The sequence below is a fragment of the Mustela nivalis genome (assembly GCF_964662115.1).
Source record: "Mustela nivalis genome assembly, chromosome: 1".
In the NCBI taxonomy this organism is placed as follows: Eukaryota; Metazoa; Chordata; class Mammalia; order Carnivora; family Mustelidae; genus Mustela; species Mustela nivalis.
In genome coordinates this window covers 205,911,074-205,931,621 of record NC_139020.1, presented here as the reverse complement: position 1 = coordinate 205,931,621, position 20,548 = coordinate 205,911,074, and the positions used below count along the sequence as shown (strand labels likewise).

The 20,548-nt window shown below is 38.8% G+C and overlaps 1 protein-coding gene across 6 annotated transcripts in view; it reads right to left on the bottom strand.

The window, feature by feature from the left end:
• LOC309852897 (uncharacterized protein) overlaps nt 1–16,933 on the bottom strand; it is a 38,792-nt gene extending 21,859 nt beyond the window's left edge. For 4 of the 6 annotated variants that reach the window (XM_082710366.1, XM_082710370.1, XM_082710367.1 and 1 more), the window contains exons 1-5: nt 16,841–16,933; nt 15,732–15,782; nt 7,025–7,171; nt 6,766–6,812; nt 5,992–6,169 (exon numbers count right to left, since the gene is read on the bottom strand). In XM_082710366.1, coding sequence (XP_082566492.1) covers nt 5,992–6,169; nt 6,766–6,812; nt 7,025–7,171; nt 15,732–15,782; nt 16,841–16,871 — 454 coding nt within the window. In that variant the 5' untranslated portion in view covers nt 16,872–16,933. Of the gene's footprint in view, nt 1–5,991; nt 6,170–6,583; nt 6,660–6,765; nt 7,172–15,360; nt 15,461–15,731; nt 15,783–15,855; nt 16,187–16,840 lie in introns of those variants that run through there. The other 2 variants (XM_082710368.1, XM_082710369.1) reach the window with 2 other exon arrangements.
• Nucleotides 16,934–20,548: the final 3,615 nt, after the last annotated feature.

Sequence of the window (20,548 nt, the reverse complement as noted above, 5' to 3'; positions counted from 1 at the left end):
TTGTCATATACTTGTATCAGTCTTTTTGTCTGTCTTTGTATGTCTACTTCATAAATCTTACCTTGGGGCCCATTTGGCCCGAAACTTCTCTTTCATCTTCCCTTTCTTTCCTGTCTCTCTCTCTTTGTTTTTCTTCTTCTTTTTCTTTTCTTTTGTCTCTCATTTGGGTGGGAAATCCTGATTGCTCAGAAGTGTTCCACAGTGCACCTTGACTGCACCACGGTTGATACATGGAGCTACATCTGTTCAGTCATCTCCCACCAAAATGACTAGGAGGAGGAATGCCCAACAGAAGAAAAATACAGAGGATGGACCTTCTCCAACAGAGCTAATGGCTATCAACATAGACAATATGTCAGAAAGAGAATTCAGGCTAACAATTATCCAGGCAATAGCTAGATTGAAGAAATCCATGGATGCCCAAACGGAATTGATTAGGGCCGAGCTGAAAGCAACGAGAGATGATGTTCACAATGTTAGGGCAGAGCTTAAAGCTACCAGGGAGGAGGTTCACAATGCTCTCAATGAGTTCCAATCTAATAAACTCTATCAAAGCTAGAGTAACTGAGACAAAAGATAGATTAGTGATCTGGAGGAAAAACAGACAGAGAGAAAGGATCAGCAGGAAGCCTGGAACAAACAGCTTAGAAACCACGAAAACAGAATCAGGGAAGTAAATGATGCCACGAAGCATTCCAACGTCAGAATTATTGGAATCCCTGAAGGGGAGGAGAAAGAAAGAAGTTTAGAAGATATAGTGGATCAAGTCCTTCATGAAAATTTTCCCAATCTCGCGAATGGAACCAGCATTCATGTACTAGAGGTTGAAAGGTCTCTACCCAAGATTATACATTCCAAAAAAAATCACGACACCTGATAGTCAAATTGAGGAATTATAATTGTAGGTATAATCTCTTGAAAGCCGCCAGAGCAAAGAGCCTCCTTACTTACAGAGGAAAGCCCATCAGAATAACGTCAGACCTGTCTAGAGACTTGGCAAGCCAGAAAAGGCTGGCGAGATATATTCAGGGCACTAAATGAGAAGAACATGCAGCCAAGAATACTTTATCCAGAAAGACTGACATTCAAAATAAATAGAGAGATAAAGAGTTTCCAGACCAGCAAGGCTTAAAAGATTAAGTAACCACTAAGCCAACACTGCAGGAAATATTAAGGGGGGTTCTAGAAAAGAGGAAAAATCATAAGAATAGCATTGAACAGAAATATAGACACAGTCTACAGAAAGAAAGACTTCAAAGGTAACTCAATGTCAATAAAAACGTATCTATCAATAATCACTCTCAATGTGAATGGCCTAAATGCGCCCATAAAATGGCATAGTGCTGCAGATTGGATAAGATGACAGGACCCATCCATATGTTGTCTACAAGAGACCCATTTTGAACCTAAAGATACACCCAGACTGAAAGTGAAGGGATGGAGAAGCATCTTTCATGCCAATGGGCCTCAAAAGAAGGCTGGGGCAGCGATTCTCATATCAGATAAATTAGATTTTAAACTAAAGACCATAGTCAGAGATACAGAAGGACACTACATAATCCTTAAAGGGACTATCCACCAAGATGATCTAACAATTATAAATATCTATGCTCCCAATATGGGAGCAGCCAACTACATAAGAAAACTGTTAATCAAGATAAAGATTCATATATATGAATACACTAATCGTAGGAGATCTTGACACGCCTCTCTCAGAAATAGACAGATCATCGAAGCAGAAAATCATTAAAGAAACAAGAGCATTGAATGACACATTGGACCAGATGGACCTCATAGATAAATACAGAACATTCCACCCTAAAACAACAGAATACTCATGCTTCTCAAATGCATGACCACAGAATAGACCACATAATGGATCACAAATCAGGACTCAACTGATACAAAAAGACAGAGATTATTCCCTGCATATTCTCAGATCACAATGCTTTGAAACTGGAGCTCAATCACAAGGAAAAGTACAGAAGGAACTCAAACACCTGGAAGCTAAAGGCCACCTTGCTTAAGAATGCTTGGATCAACCAGGAGATCAAGGAAGAACTGAAACAATTCATGGAAACCAATGACAATGAAGACACTTCAGTCCAAAACCTATGGGATACAGCAACGGCGGTCCTAAGGAGGAAATACATAGCCATCCAAGCCTCCCTCAAAAAAATTGAAAAATCAGAACACAGCAGCTGTCTCTACACCTTAAAGAACTGGAGAATCAACAGCAAATTAAACCAACTCCACACATAAGAAGGGAAATCATCAAGATTAGAGCTGAGATCAATGAGGTAGAAACCAGAGAAGCAGTAAAATGTATCAATGAAACTAGAAGCTGGTTTTTTGAAAGAATCAATAAGATCGATAAGCCATTGGCCACACTAATGCAAAAGAAAGAGAGAATGCCCAAATTCATAAAATTATGAATGAAAAGGGAGAGTTCACAACGGACACCAAGGAAGTAGAAACAATCATCAGAAGTTAATATCAACAGTTCTATGCCAATAAGCTTAGCAACCTAGATGAAATGGATGCACTCCTGGAAAACTATAAACTCCCAAAATTGAACCAGGAAGGAATTGACAACCTGAATAGACCGATATTTACTAACAAGATTTAAGCAGTGATCAAAAACCTCCCAAAAAACAAGAGCTCAGGACCTGACGGATTCCCTGCGGAATTCTACCAAACTTTCAAAGAAGAAATAAGACCTATTCTCCTGGAGCTGTTTCAAAAAATAGAAGCAGAAGGAAAACTTCCAGACTATTTCTATGAAGCCAGTATTACCCTGATCCCCAGGCAAGGACCCTACCAAAAAGGAGAATTTCAGACCAATATCACTGATGAGTATGGATGCTAAGATTCTGAACAAGATCCTAGCAAACAGGATCCAACAGCACATTAAAAAGGTTATCCATTATGACCAGGTGGGATTCATCCCTGGGCTACAAGGATGGTTCAACATTCGCAAATCAATCAATGTGATAGAACAAATTAAAAAGAGAAGATAGAGGAACCACATGGTCCTCTCAATTGATGCAGAAAAAGCATTTGACAAAATCCAGCATCCGTTCCTGATTAAAACGCTTCAAAGTATAGGGATGGAGGGAACATTCCGGAGCCTCATCAAATCTATCTACGAAAGACCCACAGCAAATATTATCCTCAATGGGAAAAAGCTTGCATCCTTCCCGTTGAGATCAGGAACACGACAAGGATGCCCACTCTCACCACTCTTGTTCACTATCGTATTAGAAGTCCTAGCAACAGCAATCAGACAACAAAGGGAAATAAAATGTATCCAAATTGGTAATGAAGAAGTCAAACACTCTCTCTTCACAGATGACATGATTCTTTATATGGAAAACCCAAAATACTCCACCCCTAAACTACTAGAATTCATACAGCAATTCAGCAACGTGGCAGGATACAAAGTCAATGTGCATATATCAGTGGCTTTCTTATACACTAACAATGAAAATACAGAAAGGCACATTAGAGAATCGATTCCATTTACTATAGCACCAAGAACCATAAGATACCTGGGAATAAACCTAACCAAAGAGGTAAAGGATCTGTACTCAAGGAACTACAGAACACTCATGAAAGGAATTGAAGAAGACACAAAAACGTGGAAGACCATTCAATGCTCTTGGATTGGAAGAATAAACATTGTTAAAATGTCTATACTGCCTAGAGCAATCTATACTTTTAATGCCATTCAGATCAAAATTCCACTGGTATTTTTCAAAGAGCTGGAGCAAATGATCCTAAAAGTTGTATGAAATCAGAAGAGACCCCGAATCTCTAAGGAAATTTTGAAAAACAAAAAATAAAACTGGGGGCATCACGTTACCTGATTTCAAGCTTTACTACAAAGCTGTGATCACCAAGACAGCATGGTACTGGCATAAAAAAAGACACATAGACCAGTAGAACAGAGTAGAGAGCCCAGATATGGACCCTCAACTCCATGGTCAAATAATCTTTGACAAAACAGGAAAAAATATACAGTGGAAAAAAGACAGTCTCTTCAATAAATGGTGCTGGGAAAACTGGGCAGCTAATGTAGAAGAATGAAACTCGACCATTCTCTTACACTGTACACAAAGATAAACTCAAAATGGATAAAAGACCTCAATGTGAGACAGGAATCCATCAGAATCCTAGAGGAGAACATAGGCAGTAATCTATTCGATATCAGCCACAGCAACTTCTTTCAAGATATGTCTCCAAAGGCAAAGGAAACGGAAATGAAGATGAACCTTTGGGACATCATCAAAATCAAAAGCTTCTGCACAGCAAAGGAAACAGTCAAGAAAACAAAGAGGCAATCCACGGAATGGGAGAAGATATTTGCAAATGACAGTAGAGACAAAAGTTGATATCCAGGATCTATATGAACTCCTCAAACTCAATACACACAAAACAGACAATCATATTAAAACATGGGCAGAAGATATGGACAGACACTTCTCCAATAAAGACATACAAATGGCTATCAGACACATAAAAAAATGTTCATCATCCCACCCCCTTCTCCCAAACCCCCTCCCCCCAGCAACCCTCAGTTTGTTTTGTGAGATTAAGAGTCACTTATGGTTTGTCTCCCTCCCAATCCCATCTTGTTTCATTTATTCTTCTCCTACCCACTTAAGCCTCCATGTTGCATGGACATTGGGGAGGGTATGTGCTTTGGTGAGTGCTGTGAAGTGTGTAAACCTGGTGATTCACAGACCTGTACCCCTGGGGATAAAAATATATGTTTATAAAAAATAAAAAATTAAAAAAAAATGTTCATCATCACTAGTCATCAGGGAGATTCAAATTAAAACTACATTGAGATATCATCTTACATCACTTAGAATGGCCAAAATTAGCAAGACAGGAAACAACATGTGTTGGAGGGGATGTGGAGAAAGGGGAATCCTCTTACACTACTGGTGGGAATGCAAGTTGGTGCAGCCTCTTTGGAGAACAGTGTGGATATTCCTCAAGAAATTAAAAATAGAGCTTCCCTATGACCTTGACATTGCACTCCTGGGTATTTACCCCAAAGATACAGATGTAGTGAAAAGAAGGGCCATCTGTACCCCAATGTTTATAGCAGCAATGGCCACGGTCGCCAACTGTGGAAAGAACCAAGATGCCCTTCAACGGTCGAATGGATAAGGAAGATGTGGTCCATATACACTATGGTGTATTATGCCTCCATCAGAAAGGACGAATACCCAACTTTTGTAGCAACATGGACAGGACTGGAAGAGATTATGCTGAGTGAAATAAGTCAAGCAGAGAGAGTAAATTATCATATGGTTTCACTTATTTGTGGAGCATAACAATTAGCATGGAGGACATGGGGAGATAGAGAGGAGAAGGGAGTGGGGGATATTGGAAGGGGAGGTGAACCATGCAAGACTATGGACTCTGAAAAACAATCTGAGGGTTTTGAAGGGGCGGGTGGTGGGAGGTTGTGGTATTAGGTGGTGGGTATTATAGAGGACACGGATTGCATGGAGCTCTGGGTGTGGTGCAAAAATAATGAATACTGTTTTGCTGAAAATAAATAAGAAATAAAAAACAATCTATGAAAAATTAATATAAATTCTTTTTTTATTAGCCTTGCACTTGATTTTATTTAGCTAGTTTTCAGAAAAGTTGCTAACATCTTTATTTTTTTTAACTTTTATTTTATTTTTTCAGTGTTCCAAGATTCATTATTTATGCACCACACCCAGTGATCCATGCAATATGTGCCCTTATTAATACTCATCACTAGGTCCTCCCAACCCCCCACCCCTCTCCCCTTCAAAACCTTCAGTTTTCATTTCTCAGAGTCCACAGACTCTCAATATGAGTTATTTTAAATAAAATACTGTGATGTGAGTGTGGTCAGTTGGCTCCAGTGGGGCAGTGTCTAGGAAGAAGGAGTGAGAAGGTGAACAGGGAGATCAGGAGACTGATGCAGACTTGGGTATTTACCTGTGCCTGCAGGAGCACACACAGTCAATGGCCCATTGGGCAGGAACTTTCTTAGCACTCTTAGGACATCCTCCAGGCCAACGAGCAGATGAGTGTCCACACAGTGCTGCTTTGAGGGAGGCAGGGTCTTCAGGTCCCCTTGTGTATCCAGCAGCTCAACTACTTCCTTCATGAGGTCCTGGAGGGATGCAGACACAGAGCCAGTGGGCAATAGATCAAAGGGGTTTCACAAAGTCCTGGCCATTCAGTCCTAGAGAACAGACCCTAAAGACTGGGTATTTGGCACTGAATAAAATTTTCAGAATGGTTCTTGATGCTTAGGTCTCAGCTACTTAGAGGCCAACTCAGGTCAAAAAGTCCAAGATTGACAAAACCCTGAAGCCCAGAACGAGCAATAGGGAAATAGATAAATACATTCGTGTACCTGGATGTCTTTAAAATTGATAGCTGAGATAGCTGAGTCCTCTAGTCTTCTCACCACCGTGGTTGAGGGACTAGTTGCAGTGCCCACTACATGAGGACTTTTCTCCACTCCTACTAAAGACCTCTATGGGATTCTCATATCTTGCCTCTTTCTTGGTTCCAATTTTACCTGGATGGTGTTCTTGGCCAAGGCTGGTTTGAAGTCTGGGGATAACTGCTGGACTTTGTCAAAGAAGTGGGAGAGACTATGGGGAAAGGGGATATGGGGGTGAGTCAGAGAGCCTGAAGAGGGTGGACACAAGATGGTTGGTGAACATCTTTCTGCTTCTGGTCTTCTGAAATTTCACTCACCTGGCTGGTGACTCCAGAAGGTGATGTCCATGAGGAGAAGGGGACCTCTGCAGGGAAAAGAGGCAGAAGCACTGCTTTTGTGTGTGTGTGTGTGTGTGTGTGTGTGTGTACATGCTGAATGCATGTATGTGCTTGCTTTTTGTGTTGTGAATGCACGTATGCATTACACATGTTCATGTGTAAGAGTATATGTGCACACACATGCACATGCAGGTTATACTTAAGTGTGCACATATGTATGTGTGTCAGGAGTATACACCTTCACAGATGGTGAGCTCCAGGCCATGCAGAGGCTTGGACATGGCCATCCAGTCATGGTGACAGTAGCATCTATAGCTTCCCTTCACATTGATGCAATGGGTTGAGTTGTGGCGTTGGTGTTTTCCAGAGATACACTCATCCACATCTAAAGACATAAAAGGGAGGATCAGTCCACTATCTCAGCTCAGGCCTTTTCTCTTCTCATTAACTCCAGCCTTACCCTCCTCTACCTTCATCAGTATCAGGAGTCCATCATAGCTGAAACGGATGGACACCATCTGATGGCAGCACTCCCAACTCATCAACCACCTCAGAGAAGGGATTGGCAAACTATGTCCCACAGCCAAACCCAGCTGTTTCTACATATGGGAATTACATGAAATTCAAATTTTATTAACCATAGAGAGAATTGTACTGGAATGCAGTCACTCCTATTCATTTATGTGTTGTCTATGTCTGCTTTAATACTATAATGGCAGAATTGAGTAGCTGTGACAGGGACCTTCTGGCCCGCAAAACTGAAGATACTTACTATGAGGCCCTTCACATGAAGAGCTGGCTGGCCGCTACATTCAAGGAAAGTTGGCAAGATGAGAACTCTGTATATATGTGTGAGTGTATGATATTTCAGGTCAGAGCTGCTTGGTGGATGGTGAATATGGTAGACAAGATAATGGCCCTTTCAAAGATGTTCAAGTCCTTATGCCTGGAGCCTGTGATTATGTTAGCTTTTGAACTTGGTGATTAAGAATTTTGTTGGGGGAATATTTTGATGATGTGGGTGTATCTAATATAATCACGAAGGTTCTTATAAAAGGGACGATCAGAGAAGAAAGGAGATGATACATATGATGTTGGCTTTGAAAATGGAGAAAGGAGCCCTGTACCAAGGAAGGCCAGCAGCTTCTAGAAGCCAGCAAAGGCAAGGAAACAAATTCTCTCTTCACGCCTCTAGAAGGAAACATTTAAAGCTTCTGACCTTCAACACTGTAAGGGAATATATTTATACTGTTTTAAGCTATTAAGTTTGTCATATCAGCTATAGGAAACTAATACAGTGGTCCACTTAGGAGCCTGGGAATCCAGCCAACTTCCAGCCAAGTAGTGTTGGTATCAGCCCCTCACGTTGCTGCAAGAATGTGATGGATAATCTGGAGATCTGCTTAGCCAGCTCACAAAACCTCTAACCTCAGTGCTTAATGACACCTGTCAATTTTCTATGGCTTCAGCCACAGCTCTACCCTTTAGGGATTGGGGCTCACATAGCCCTCTGTAATGCCTATAGCCTGTGGGGGGAGGTGGTAGGTCTATTCTAAGTGCCACACCCAGGGGGAACTTGTTTTTGACCCAGAATGTCTCCAGCATCCCTGCTATCTCTCCACCCAAAGGAAGTTCCTCCTCTGAGCAGTTTGTGAGTGAAAAATGAGGAAGGAGTGTGATTGTGGTCACAGCACTGAATAAGTGTGGGTGTTTTCACATCCACTTGCCTCCCAAGTTATCTTTTCTTATTTTCTAATTAGAAGAGAAATGTGATACTCTTTTGTTGACTTACAAACCAAGAGAGTGGAGTTTGGACTATACTTGCTATAGTTTGTTTCTGTTTGTAACCTAGACAGTGAGGTAGGAGATGCTTCTCTTAACTTAAGATCAGAAATTTGTCTTCTTTAGGGATGGTAAGTAGCTTATAAACAGCATCATGTTCCCAATAAGATTTACATTTAACATGAACCCATTTTAGCACATGGGTGGCTCAGTTGGTTAAGCATCTGCCTTTGGCTCAGGTTTTGATCTCAGGGTCCTGGGATTGAGCCCCATGTTGGACTCCCTGCTCAGGTGGAATCTGCTTCTCCTCCCTCTTCCCCTCACCTCACTCACACATGATTGTTTTTCTCTCTCTTAAATAAATAAATAAAATATTCAAAACAGTGAGCCAGTCCCAAAGCAAATACATTGCTATCACATTTGTCAATGTTGAAAGATTTAATATTTTACTTTTCTTTTTGTGGTTACTAAACATTTACCCCTTGTCTCTTAGCCATTTGAATACTCTCAAACATTGGTCAAACAACTATGTAAAAAAATGGTTAGTGTTGGAAATGAATAATGGATTAAAAAGTCCTCAAGTAATTTAAGTCTGTGAAGCTTTTCTTAAAAGTGAATTGCACTTAGCTTTATAAGATAAACAACTTAATATTCAAGTTTAAATAAAAACTTAATCTCTTAATCTCAGGTATTATTGCCCCTGAATTAGAGATGAGGAAGCCAAGACCAGAGACTGTAAAAATTAGGTCAAAATCAAGGCCATCTGTGAGCGCCAAAGTGTGATCACAGCTCTGATCCCTGTGGCACAGCTCCTTCCAGTTATTCATTTATGCATATTTCCAGTGTGCCTTCTTTGTGCTAGGCACTGGGGTACAGTGATGAGAAAGACATTTTCACCCATGAAGTTGATGGTTTGTGAAGAGTGACTATTACTTTTCACAAACATTTGGTTTATACTGCATTTGCCTACAGGTCTGTCTGTCTACTGGAGTAAAATCTCCAGGAGACAGAGCCTATGCATTGTTTAGCATTGGAGTAATAGTGCCTGTCATAGTGCTCAGAGCAGTGCTAGGCAATCAAATTATGCTTATGATGAAATTATTGTATAAATACTATTAAAAAGTAGTATTTACTTTTTGGACTAATACTTGAATAGTTTTAAGATTAAAATAAACTTATGGAAACATGCATGAGATTAATAAAAAAGGAAGATAAGGAAGAAGAAATAGCCATTGGCATACTATATAGGTACCATGCACAGCCTGCTTTTATATTTAAAACAACTTGGAAAGCAATCTAATTTAATCCATCAAGAGATATCTCACTTAGCTCTTTTCTTTCTTTCTTTCTTTCTTTCTTTCTTTCTTTCTTTCTTTCTTTCTTTCTTCTTTCTTTCATATTTATTTTTTAATTAACATAATATATTATTTATTTCAAGGGTACAGGTCTGTGATTCATCAGTCTTACACAATTCATAGCGCTCACCATAGCACATACAATTCTCAGTGTCCATACCCCAGCCACCACATCCCTCCCATCCTCCTCCCCTCCAGCAACCCTCAGTTTGTTTCCAGAGATTAAGAGTCTCTTATGGTTTATCTCCCTCTCTGGTTTCATCTTGTTTCATTTTCCCTCATTTCCCCTGTGATCCTCTGTCTTTCTTCTCAAATTTCTCATATCAGTGAGATCATATAATAATTGTCTTTCTCTTATTGACTTATTTCACTTATCGTAATCCCTCTAGTTTCATCCATGTCTTTGCAAATGGCAATATTTCATTCTTTTGATGACTGCATAGTATTCAATTGTGTGTATATGTGTGTGTGTGTGTGTGTGTATACATATCTATCTATCTATCTATCTATCTATATATCTATATATATATCACATTTTCTTTATCCATCCATCTGTTGATCAACATCTAGTCTCTTTCCATAGTTTGGTCATTTAGCTCTATTCTTAATCACTCCAAACTGGAAACAATCCAACATTCTCTCAATGGATGAATGGATAAACTAACTGTGGTACAGCTGTGTAATGGAATATTACTTAGCAATAACAATGAATAAGCTAATCACCAAAATTATCGTTGGAACTTTAAAGAAATAAACATATGGGGCTCCATGTCTGGGCATGATTCAGTATATCTCAGGTAGGCATGGTCCAGGCATCTCTATTATTAAAAATACAGGATGATTAAACCAAACAGCCAGATGAGGGTTACTATATCCTTCTCTCTAAAACAATGGTCTGTGGGTTAATGTGATGTGTGTATCTAGCAACATATTAGAATTTTGCAGTCCACATAGGGGAAATAACTTTATGTAATTGTACTATTAACCAAACCCAAGATTCAGATAAATAGAAGAAAGCAGTCATTGTAAAGCCAAGCTAACTGTAGACAATTTTCTTTCTGGAAAATAAAAATGTCAAAATGGAGGAAAAAAGGGATAAACTATTGATACCCAAAACAATATGGATTAAACTAAAAAATGTTACACTGAGTGGAAGGAATCTGACTCAAAGGCTACATATTGTGTTATTCCATCCATATAAAATTTTCAGGAGACAATGCTACAGGTAAAAGAAAGCATCTGTAGGTTAGGGGCTGCCAGGGCAGAGGGGTGAGGTGACTATAAAGGAACAAAAGGAAGAAGTGTTTCAAGATAATGGAAGTAATGAGTCTGGATCCTGAATGTAGAGGTGGTAATCCAAATCTGTACATGTGTGAAAATTCATAGAACTCTTTGGGATACCTGTCTGGCTGAGTTGGAAGAATACATGATTCTTGATCTTGAGGTTGTACATTTGAATCCCATTTTGGGTGCAGAGATTACTTAAAAATAAAAATCTTTAAAAATTCATAGAACTGTCCATCAAAGAGAAAAACAAGTTGATAAAAAGGTTCTGAAAAGTAAATTGGGGCAAATTGGAGGGGTGATGAAGCATGAGAGACTGTGGGCTCTGAGAAGAAAACTGAGTGTTTTGGAAGGGAGAGGGGTGGTGGGATGGATGAAGCTGATGGTGGGTATTAAGGAGGGCACATATTGCATATAGCACTGGGTGTGTTGCATAAACAATGACTCTTGGAACACTAAAAAAGAAAATTAAAAAAAAAAGGCTCTGAAGCTCATAATTGTATAATGGTACCATAGTATGTTAAATTATTTTCCGTAAATGGAAATCATCTGTTTCCAATCTTTAACTATTGCATATGATGTTGCAGTAAATTATCCTCTAGATATACCTTAGCATGGCATTCTAAGTCTAAACAAGAACAAAAAATTGGAGGAATGAGCTCCTGATCAAGGATGTTCTCTCTTGGACTCTCAAACATAAGGGATAATGGTTCCAAGACAGTCTTCAGAATTGACAGCATGAGGTTGGTTGTGGGAGTGGGAGAAATGTGTGACATGGGAAGCTACTTCCTTTGACAAGTGTTCTCCTTCTCACTTTGGAATTTGGTGCCCCAGAAAGGAGCTCATGCCCAGAAGCACATTCACAGTAGTGACTCCCCTCGACATTGTGACAATGTGCAAAACCTCCACAAGATATGTATAGAGGTGGGCCACACTCATTGACATCTGGAACATAAATGGCAACTGCTAAGAACACCCCAAATTCTGGTAGGATCAGTAGCAACCAGATTCAATGATTTTACCCCTTGCGTTTTCTTTCCAAATGAAATTATGTGTTTACAGTTGAAAATTAGGAAATCAGAAAATGCAAGCAATACATAAATATCCAACCACTGGGGTTGCAATAGTTTTTTTTTAAATAACAGAGAGCAGTATAATAACTCCACATGTACTTGTCACCCAGCATTACCAGTTATGAAGACAACACTACTATTTTTTCATCAATTTCCCATGGCATCAGACGGCAACTTTAAAATTTTTTTCACACCTTTTGATACATACAAATTCTCCCAAGACTTTAAATATTTTATGACAATGTTTCCACATCAAAATAAAAAAGTTTTAATGCCTGTAGATATTCCATGGTAGGAGTATTTCATATTGTATCCAACTCATGGCCACCTGGACAGACATCAGAGTGTTACAGTTTGAACCATGGGTCCAGAGTCTTCCATCTCCTAGCTGTGTGACTTTGGACAAATGGCTTCCCCTCTCCAGGCTCAGTTTCCCCATTTACAATATGGCACCAACATTGACTTTCTCAAGGGGCTGATCTGAATTTCTTCAGGGACAGTGATTGTTTCAGAGATTGGTGGATTTCAGATTTTTCCTATCCATATTCCAGCCATATGACCAGTTGTGAGTGTGAGCAAACCACCTCTTAAAGTCTCAGTTCTCTTATCTATAAATCACGGGTAATAGCAATATCCACTTTTCTGATTGTTAGGTGGTTTAAATTAATTTTAACTTTGGAAATAGGGTTTTAGAAATGGCAAATGACCATCCTGGCATGAGGTTGCTTGTGGTTATTTTTGGATGGAGGAACTGAGATTATGGGAGTTTCCAGCAAGTTAATTCTAGGGTTGGTAGAACGTTCCAAATCTCTGATGGCTGCCCGGCCTTCCCTGACTGCCTCCTTCAACATGCTACCTCTGTCTTTGACCAAGTAATGACCGTTAACAACATAAGTAAAATGTATTGGTTTCTTATCAAGTGCAACACACTAAGTATTTTACATGTTTTAATTTATCATTTATGTATTTTTTATTGAGGTAAGCATTCACATACAAAAGAACACTATATCTGAAACTAATGATGTACTATGGGTTGGCTAATTGAATTTAAATAAGAAAAGGATATAGAATCTTCGACAAAACAGGAAAAAATATACAGTGGAAAAAAGACAGTCTCTTCAATAAATGGTGCTGGGAAAACTGGACAGCTATATGTAGAAGAATGAAATGTGAACATTCTCTTACACTGTACACAAAGATAAACTGAAAATGGATAAAAGACCTCAATGTGAGACAGGAATCCCTCAGAACCCTAGAGGAGAATATATGCAGTAATCTCTTTGATATCAGCCACAGCAACTTTTTTCAAGATATGTCTCCAAAGGCAAAGGAAACAAAAGCGAAAATGAATTTTTGGGACTTCATCAAGATCAAATGCTTCTGCACAGCAAAGGAAGCAGTCAACAAAACAAAGAGGCAACCCATGGAATGGGAGAAGATATTTGCAAATGACAGTACAGACAAAAGGTTGATATCTAGGATCTATAAAGAACTCCTCAAACTCAACACACACAAAACAGACAATCATATCAAAAAATGGGCAGAAGATATGAACAGACACTTCTCTAATGAAGACATACAAATGGCTATCAGACACATGAAAAAATGTTCATCATCAATAGCCATCAGAGAGATTCAAATTAAAACCACATTGAGATATCACCTTACACCAGTTAGAATGGCAAAAATTAGCAAGACAGGAAACAACGTGTGTTGGAGGGGATGTGGAGAAAGGGGAACCCTCCTACATTGTTGGTGGGAATGCAAGTTGGTGCAGCCACTTTGGAGAACAGTGTGGAGATTCCTCAAGAAATTAAAAATAGATCTTCCCTATGACCCTGCAATTGCACTTTTGGGTATCTACCCCAAGGATACAGATGTCGTGAAAAGAAGGGCCATCTGTACCCCAATGTTTATAGCAGCAATAGCCATGGTCACCAAACTGTGGAAAGAACAAAGATGCCCTCTGATGGATGAATGGATAAGGAAGATGTGGTCCATATACAGTATGGAGTATTATGCCTCCATCAGAAAGGACGAATACCCAACTTTTGTAGCAACATGGACGGGACTGGAAGAGATTATGTTGAGTGAAATAAGTCATGCAGAGAGAGTCAAGTATCATATGGTTTCACTTATTTGTGGAGCATAGCAAATAGCATGGAGGACAAGGGGAGATGGAAAGGAGAAGGGAGTTGAGGGATATTGGAAAGGGAGGTGAACCATGAGAGACTATGGACTCTGAAAAACAACCTGAGGGTGGAAGGTTGGGGGAGCCAGGTGGTGGGTATTAGAGAGGGTGCAGATTGCATGGAGCACTGGGTGTGGTGCAAAAACAATGACTACTGTTATGCTGAAAATCAATCAATCAATAAATAAAGATATAGAAAAATATCAACTGTTTTAAAGTGAACAACTCACTGAAATTTATTACATTCACAATTTTGTGCAACCACCACCTCTGTCTAGTTACAAAACATTTTTATCACTCCAAAAGAAACCCCCCTTAGGTGAAGGGTATTAAGAGTATGGTTCTCATCATCAGCCCTGAGTAATTGTGAACCACTGAGAATTGTTGAATCAGTACATTGTACACTGGAAATGAATAAAACACTGTATATTAATTATACTGGAATTAAAATAAAAAAACTTGAAAAAAAAAAAAAAGAAACCTCATTACCCAATTAAGTAGCCACTCCCTATTCCTCCCTCCCCCAGCACCTGACAACAATCAATTTGCTTTCTGTTTCTATGAATTCCATTTATATGTATTCATTGATTTAAAGCACATAATAACTAAATAGGTTGATCTCATTATTCCTATTTACAGATAGGGAAATTGAGGCATTGGGAGATGAAACAATTTGCTTGGACTCACACACTGGGATTCAGATAGTCCAGCTCCAAATCCTAAGCTTTTAACACTACTCCTTGACCATGAGATATGGTTGCCCATCTCTTGGCTTTCATCTCCTGCCCTTAGCAAAGAACTTCAGTGTTGCTTCAAGGGCTGAGGAGTCTGGACACCCCCAGGTAACTTCCCTCTGATGACCCCCTCTTCAGTCTCTCAGTCTTTTTACTTGTACAGACCTCCGAGGGGGTGCTAAAGATGACCTCTCCAGACAGAGAAGGGAATCCAGGATCACAGTGGCAGGAAGTGGCATTGGTAGAGTGGGCATTCTGTGGGCATCAAGCACAGAGAGCTGTGGATAATAGATATAGGGATTTGAAGGCCCTCAGAAGATGCCAACTCCCAGATGAGAATAGGAGATGGAAGGAAGAGAAGGATGCAATGCCTGTCATCATACAAGGAATTGTCTTCAAAGTTTGGGGGAGAAACAGGGTCAAATTCTCAAAGCTGAAAAAGACTATTCCCAAGAAAAGACCTTTGCTAGTGTGAAGTCCCTTTCCTCAGCTTCAGGTTATGGAGGGGTTTGTTGCACATACTCACTTATGTTCTTGTGAGAAATAGTTCCCAGTGATATTAACAGGACACAAAGCCCTAGAACAGAGAGAGAAGGTAAGTATGGTTGAGAAATGATATTTAAACAATCCACAGAAATAGCTGCTACAACCTGGTTAAGGCAATGCTCCCTTATGACTCCATGGCTTTAGAGCAGTCCAGTGTTTCCTTCTGGACAGTCTCCTAGACTTTCCCAGAGGACCTAGAGGGGCACATGTTTTCTCTCCCTTTTATCTTCCAGAAGTCCCCTGAGGAATTGATAGTAGCAGGCTTTTGGTATAGGGATCAAAATCTGCACAGATGGAAAGTAATAGACACAGGTTTTAGAACCTCTTTTCCCATCCATTTTATGACATACCTGTTATGAAGAAAATTTCAGATCTGTCTGTCTTTATTCAGATACCAGTTTTTTACAGTCAGGATCTTTCTTCTTTTGAAGTGGCTTAAATCCATTTTCACTTCCAAGCTGGCCTGAGAGTACACCCCTGGTCTTGGAGTTGAATGTAATTAAATTTGAATTTTGGCTCTGCCACTCATTGGCTCTGTGACTTTGTGCAACTTGATCTTTATTTTAATTTTTTTTCAGTACTTCAAAAACTAATGAGGTACTGTATAATGACTAACATAACATAATAAAATATTTTTCAGTTTAATAGAAAATTCCAAACACAGTAAAATGTAGAAAAACAGTGAAGTCAACCTGTGTGTATTAATTATCCTGCTACAATAATCATAAAATTATGGTCATTTTACTTTATCTAAACCTTTACTCAGTCCCTGACCCCAGATAATTTGGGAGCAAATTACAGACACCATATTATTTCATATGATTTATTCTAAGAACAAAATTATTTATAGGTATTAATAACAAAAAATATAACCATAAATTGAGAAATGCCAAAATAAGCCCCACATTTTCCCTTGGCTGCAAATTCAAACCATTTCATTCTTGAAAAAAAAAAGCCTTTTTTGGTTATAATCCTTCTGGAGAATAGTGCAAGAACAAGCTGTGAATCAACAGAGGAAAAAGGCATTTATCTAAAGGCACAGAGAACACTAAAATGGTTTTAGTTGAAGAGTCTCACAATTCTACCTACCTGAATGAAATGCAAAATTCCTGCCCCTCATGGTACAGAAACATGAAGCCTCAGCAGTGGGGGAATTTGATCTTGAGATGTGTGCTAATAATATTTCCTGTTGAAGAAAATATGTACCCTAGAAGAACTGACTTGGCAAACCGCTAGCCTGAATTCTTTCTTCCCCTTTTCCCCACCAATTTAAACTTATCAGATCTCCCTGTTCTGCTTTAAAATTTTTTTTTGCAAAGGCAAAAAAGGACAAATTTAATTCCTAAATGTGCTATTTTAAACTCTTGATTCAAGTTCATCTTGCATTTTTTAAGTTTTTGGAGAACATACAAATATAATATTGTAAATATATAAATATATCAATAAATATTTATATATATAATTGTTTCCTTGGAAAAATCAACAACTTTCTTACAGGTACTAAAGTTCTTGGCCCAATATCATTGTGGGTATATAATCATTTACCAGTAAAAAATAAGAAATATATCCTGAACAAGCATGAGAACCATAATTTCTTTTTTTTAAAATTTCTTTTCAACATAACAGTATTCATAGTTTTTGCACCACACCCAGTGCTCCATGCAATCCGTGCCCTCTCTAATACCCACCACCTGGTTCCCCCAACCTCCCACCCTCCGCCCCTTCAAAACCCTCAGATTGTTTTTCACAGTCCATAGTCTCTCATGGTTCACCTCCCCTTCCAATTTTTCTCAACTCCCTTCTCCTCTCCATCTCCCCTTGTCCTCCATGCTATTTGCTATGCTCCACAAATAAGTGAAACCATATGATACTTGACTCTCTCTGCTTGACTTATTTCACTCAGCATAATCTCTTCCAGTCTCGTCCATGTTGCTACAAAAGTTGGGTATTCGTCCTTTCTGATGGAGGCATAATACTCCATACTGTATATGGACCACATCTTCCTTATCCATTCATCCATCAGAGGGCATCTTTGTTCTTTCCACAGTTTGGTGACCATGGCCATTGCTGCTATAAACATTGGGGTACAGATGGCCCTTCTTTTCACGACATCTGTATCCTTGGGGTAGATACCCAAAAGTGCAATTGCAGGGTCATAGGGAAGATCTATTTTTAATTTCTTGAGGAATCTCCACACTGTTCTCCAAAGTAGTTGCACCAACTTGCATTCCCACCAACAGTGTAGGAGGGTTCCCCTTTCTCCACATCCCCTCCAACACACGTTGTTTCCTGTCTTGCTAATTTTTGCCATTCTAACTGGTGTAAGGTGATATCTCAATGTGGTTTTAATTTGAATCTCCCTGATGGCTAGTGATGATGTTTATTCTGCTTTTTATTCTTTGCCTGGTATTACCATTGCACTGCCAACCTCCTTGCTGATGTTTCTTAATTTCTAATGATGAGAGTGAGTGATGGTGAATCTATTTAGAGGGTCTTTCTAGAAGAGTAAATCTGCTGGTCCCTCGCCAATGCTGCAGTTCAGGATTATTGAATAAGACCACTGCCTGGCTAATATCACTGAGTACTTTCTACAACCTGAGGTTTGAGCCATATAGGTTACTCTTCTTCATTCTTAATTTTCCTTATTGCTTTGACTCTAGTGACTCCAATCAAACAATAATGGCTAGAGGTGGGAAGGCTGCCAAATTTATAGTTACTAGTTATATGATACCAGGCACATATACTCCTTAAGGTTTTTGTAAATTGAAAATACTTATTGTTGGGATTATTGAATGAAATAAAAGAGGTAAAGCATGGACCACTGGATGTGGTGTATAAACAATGAATCTTGGAACACTTAGAAAAAAATAAAATTAAGATGTTAAAAAAATGATGACACATTATGTGGTCTACTGGAAATACCTAACAAAGAACATTCTTCATATCTTCCTTTGTGAAAGTTAATCATGCAAATGTTTGTTATTCCCATTATTTCACCATTATATTACCCTTATTAATTTTTTTTGTTTTTTTTTTTTTTGAGGTTCCTTAAAATTACTGAGTTGTCCCCAAATTATACTTCCAAGATAAATATACCTGATTTGATATTCCACTTAAATGACTTAAAATATTTACTTAAGATAGCTTTTCATTGACAAATTATATAACTACATATTTGATTGTTAAAAAATTTCTTTTAAAAATTTTTGTTTATTTATTTTTAAACTTCATTTTAAAATGTTTCCTTTGCTGTGCAGAAGCTTTTTATCTTGATGAAGTCCCAGAAGTTCATTTTCACTTTTGTTTCCTTTGCCTTTGGAGACATGTCTTGAAAGAAGTTGCTGTGGCTGATGTCCAAGAGGTTAATGCCTATGTTCTCTTCTAGGATATTGATAGATTCCTGCCTCACACTGAGATCTTTTATCCATTTCTAGTTTATCATTGTGTATGGTGTAACAGAATGATCAAGCTTCATTCTTCTATAAATAGCTGTCCAAATTTCTCAGCACCATTTATTGAAGAGACTGTCTTTTTTCCACTGGATATTCTTCTCTGCTTTTATGAAGTTGAGGATGTTCCCTCTATCCCTATACTTTGAAGCATTTTAATCAGGAACAGATGCTGTGTCTTGTCAAATGCTTTTTCTGCATCAATTGAGAGGACCATGTTGTTTTTCTCTCTTCTCTTAATGATTTGTTCTATCACATGATTGATTTGCAAATGTTGAGGGATGCAACTCAGGGATGAATCCCACCTGGTCATGGTGGATAATCTTTTTAATGTGCTGTTGGATCCTATTAGCTAGGATCTTGCTGAAAATCTTAGCATCCATATTCATCAGTGATACAGGTTTGAAGTTTTCCTTTTTGGTAGGGTCTTTGCCTGGTTTGGGGATCAGGGTAATGCTGGCTTCATAGAAAGAGTCTGGAAGTTTTCCTTCTGCTTCAATTTTTTGAAACAGCTTCAGGAGAAGAGGTGTTATTTCTTCTTTGAAAGTTTGGTAGAGTTCTCCAGGGAATCCGTCAGCTCCTGGGCTTTTGTTTTTTGGGAGGTTTTTGAACACTGCTTCAATCTTGTTACTAGATATCGGTCTATTAAGGTTGTCAATTTCTTCCTGGTTCAATTTTGGGAGTTTATAGTTTTCCAGGAATGCATCCATTTCATCTAGGTTACTTAACTTAAATGCATATAACTGTTGATAATAATTTCTGAGGATTGTTTCTATTTCCTTGGTGTTAGTTGGGATATCTCCCTTTTCATTCATAATTGTATTAATTTGGGTCCTCTCTCTTTTCTTTTGAATTAGTTTGGCAAATGGTTTATCGATCTTATTGATTCTTTCAAAAAGCGAGCTCCTAGTTTCGTTGATGCATTCTACTGTCTGTCTAGTCTCTATCTCCTAGATCTTTGCTCTAATCTTGATTATTTCCCTTATTGTGTGTAGGGTTGGCTTAATTTGTTGTTGATTCTCCAGTTCTTGAAGGTGTAAAGACAGCTGGTGTATTCTGGATTTTTCAATTTTTTTGAGAGAGGCTTGGATGGCTATGTATTTCCCCCTTAGGACTGCCTTTGCTGTATCCCATAGGTTTTGGACTGAAGTGTCTTTATTCTCATTGGTGTCCATGAATTGTTTAAGTTGTTTGATTTCCTGGTTGATCTCTGGATATTCTCAGATCACAATGCTTTGAAACTGGAACTCACCACAAGGAAAAGTTTTGAAAGAAGTCGAACACCTGGAAGCTAAAGACCACCTTGCTTAGGAATGTGTGGGTCAACCAGGAGATCAAAGAATAACTT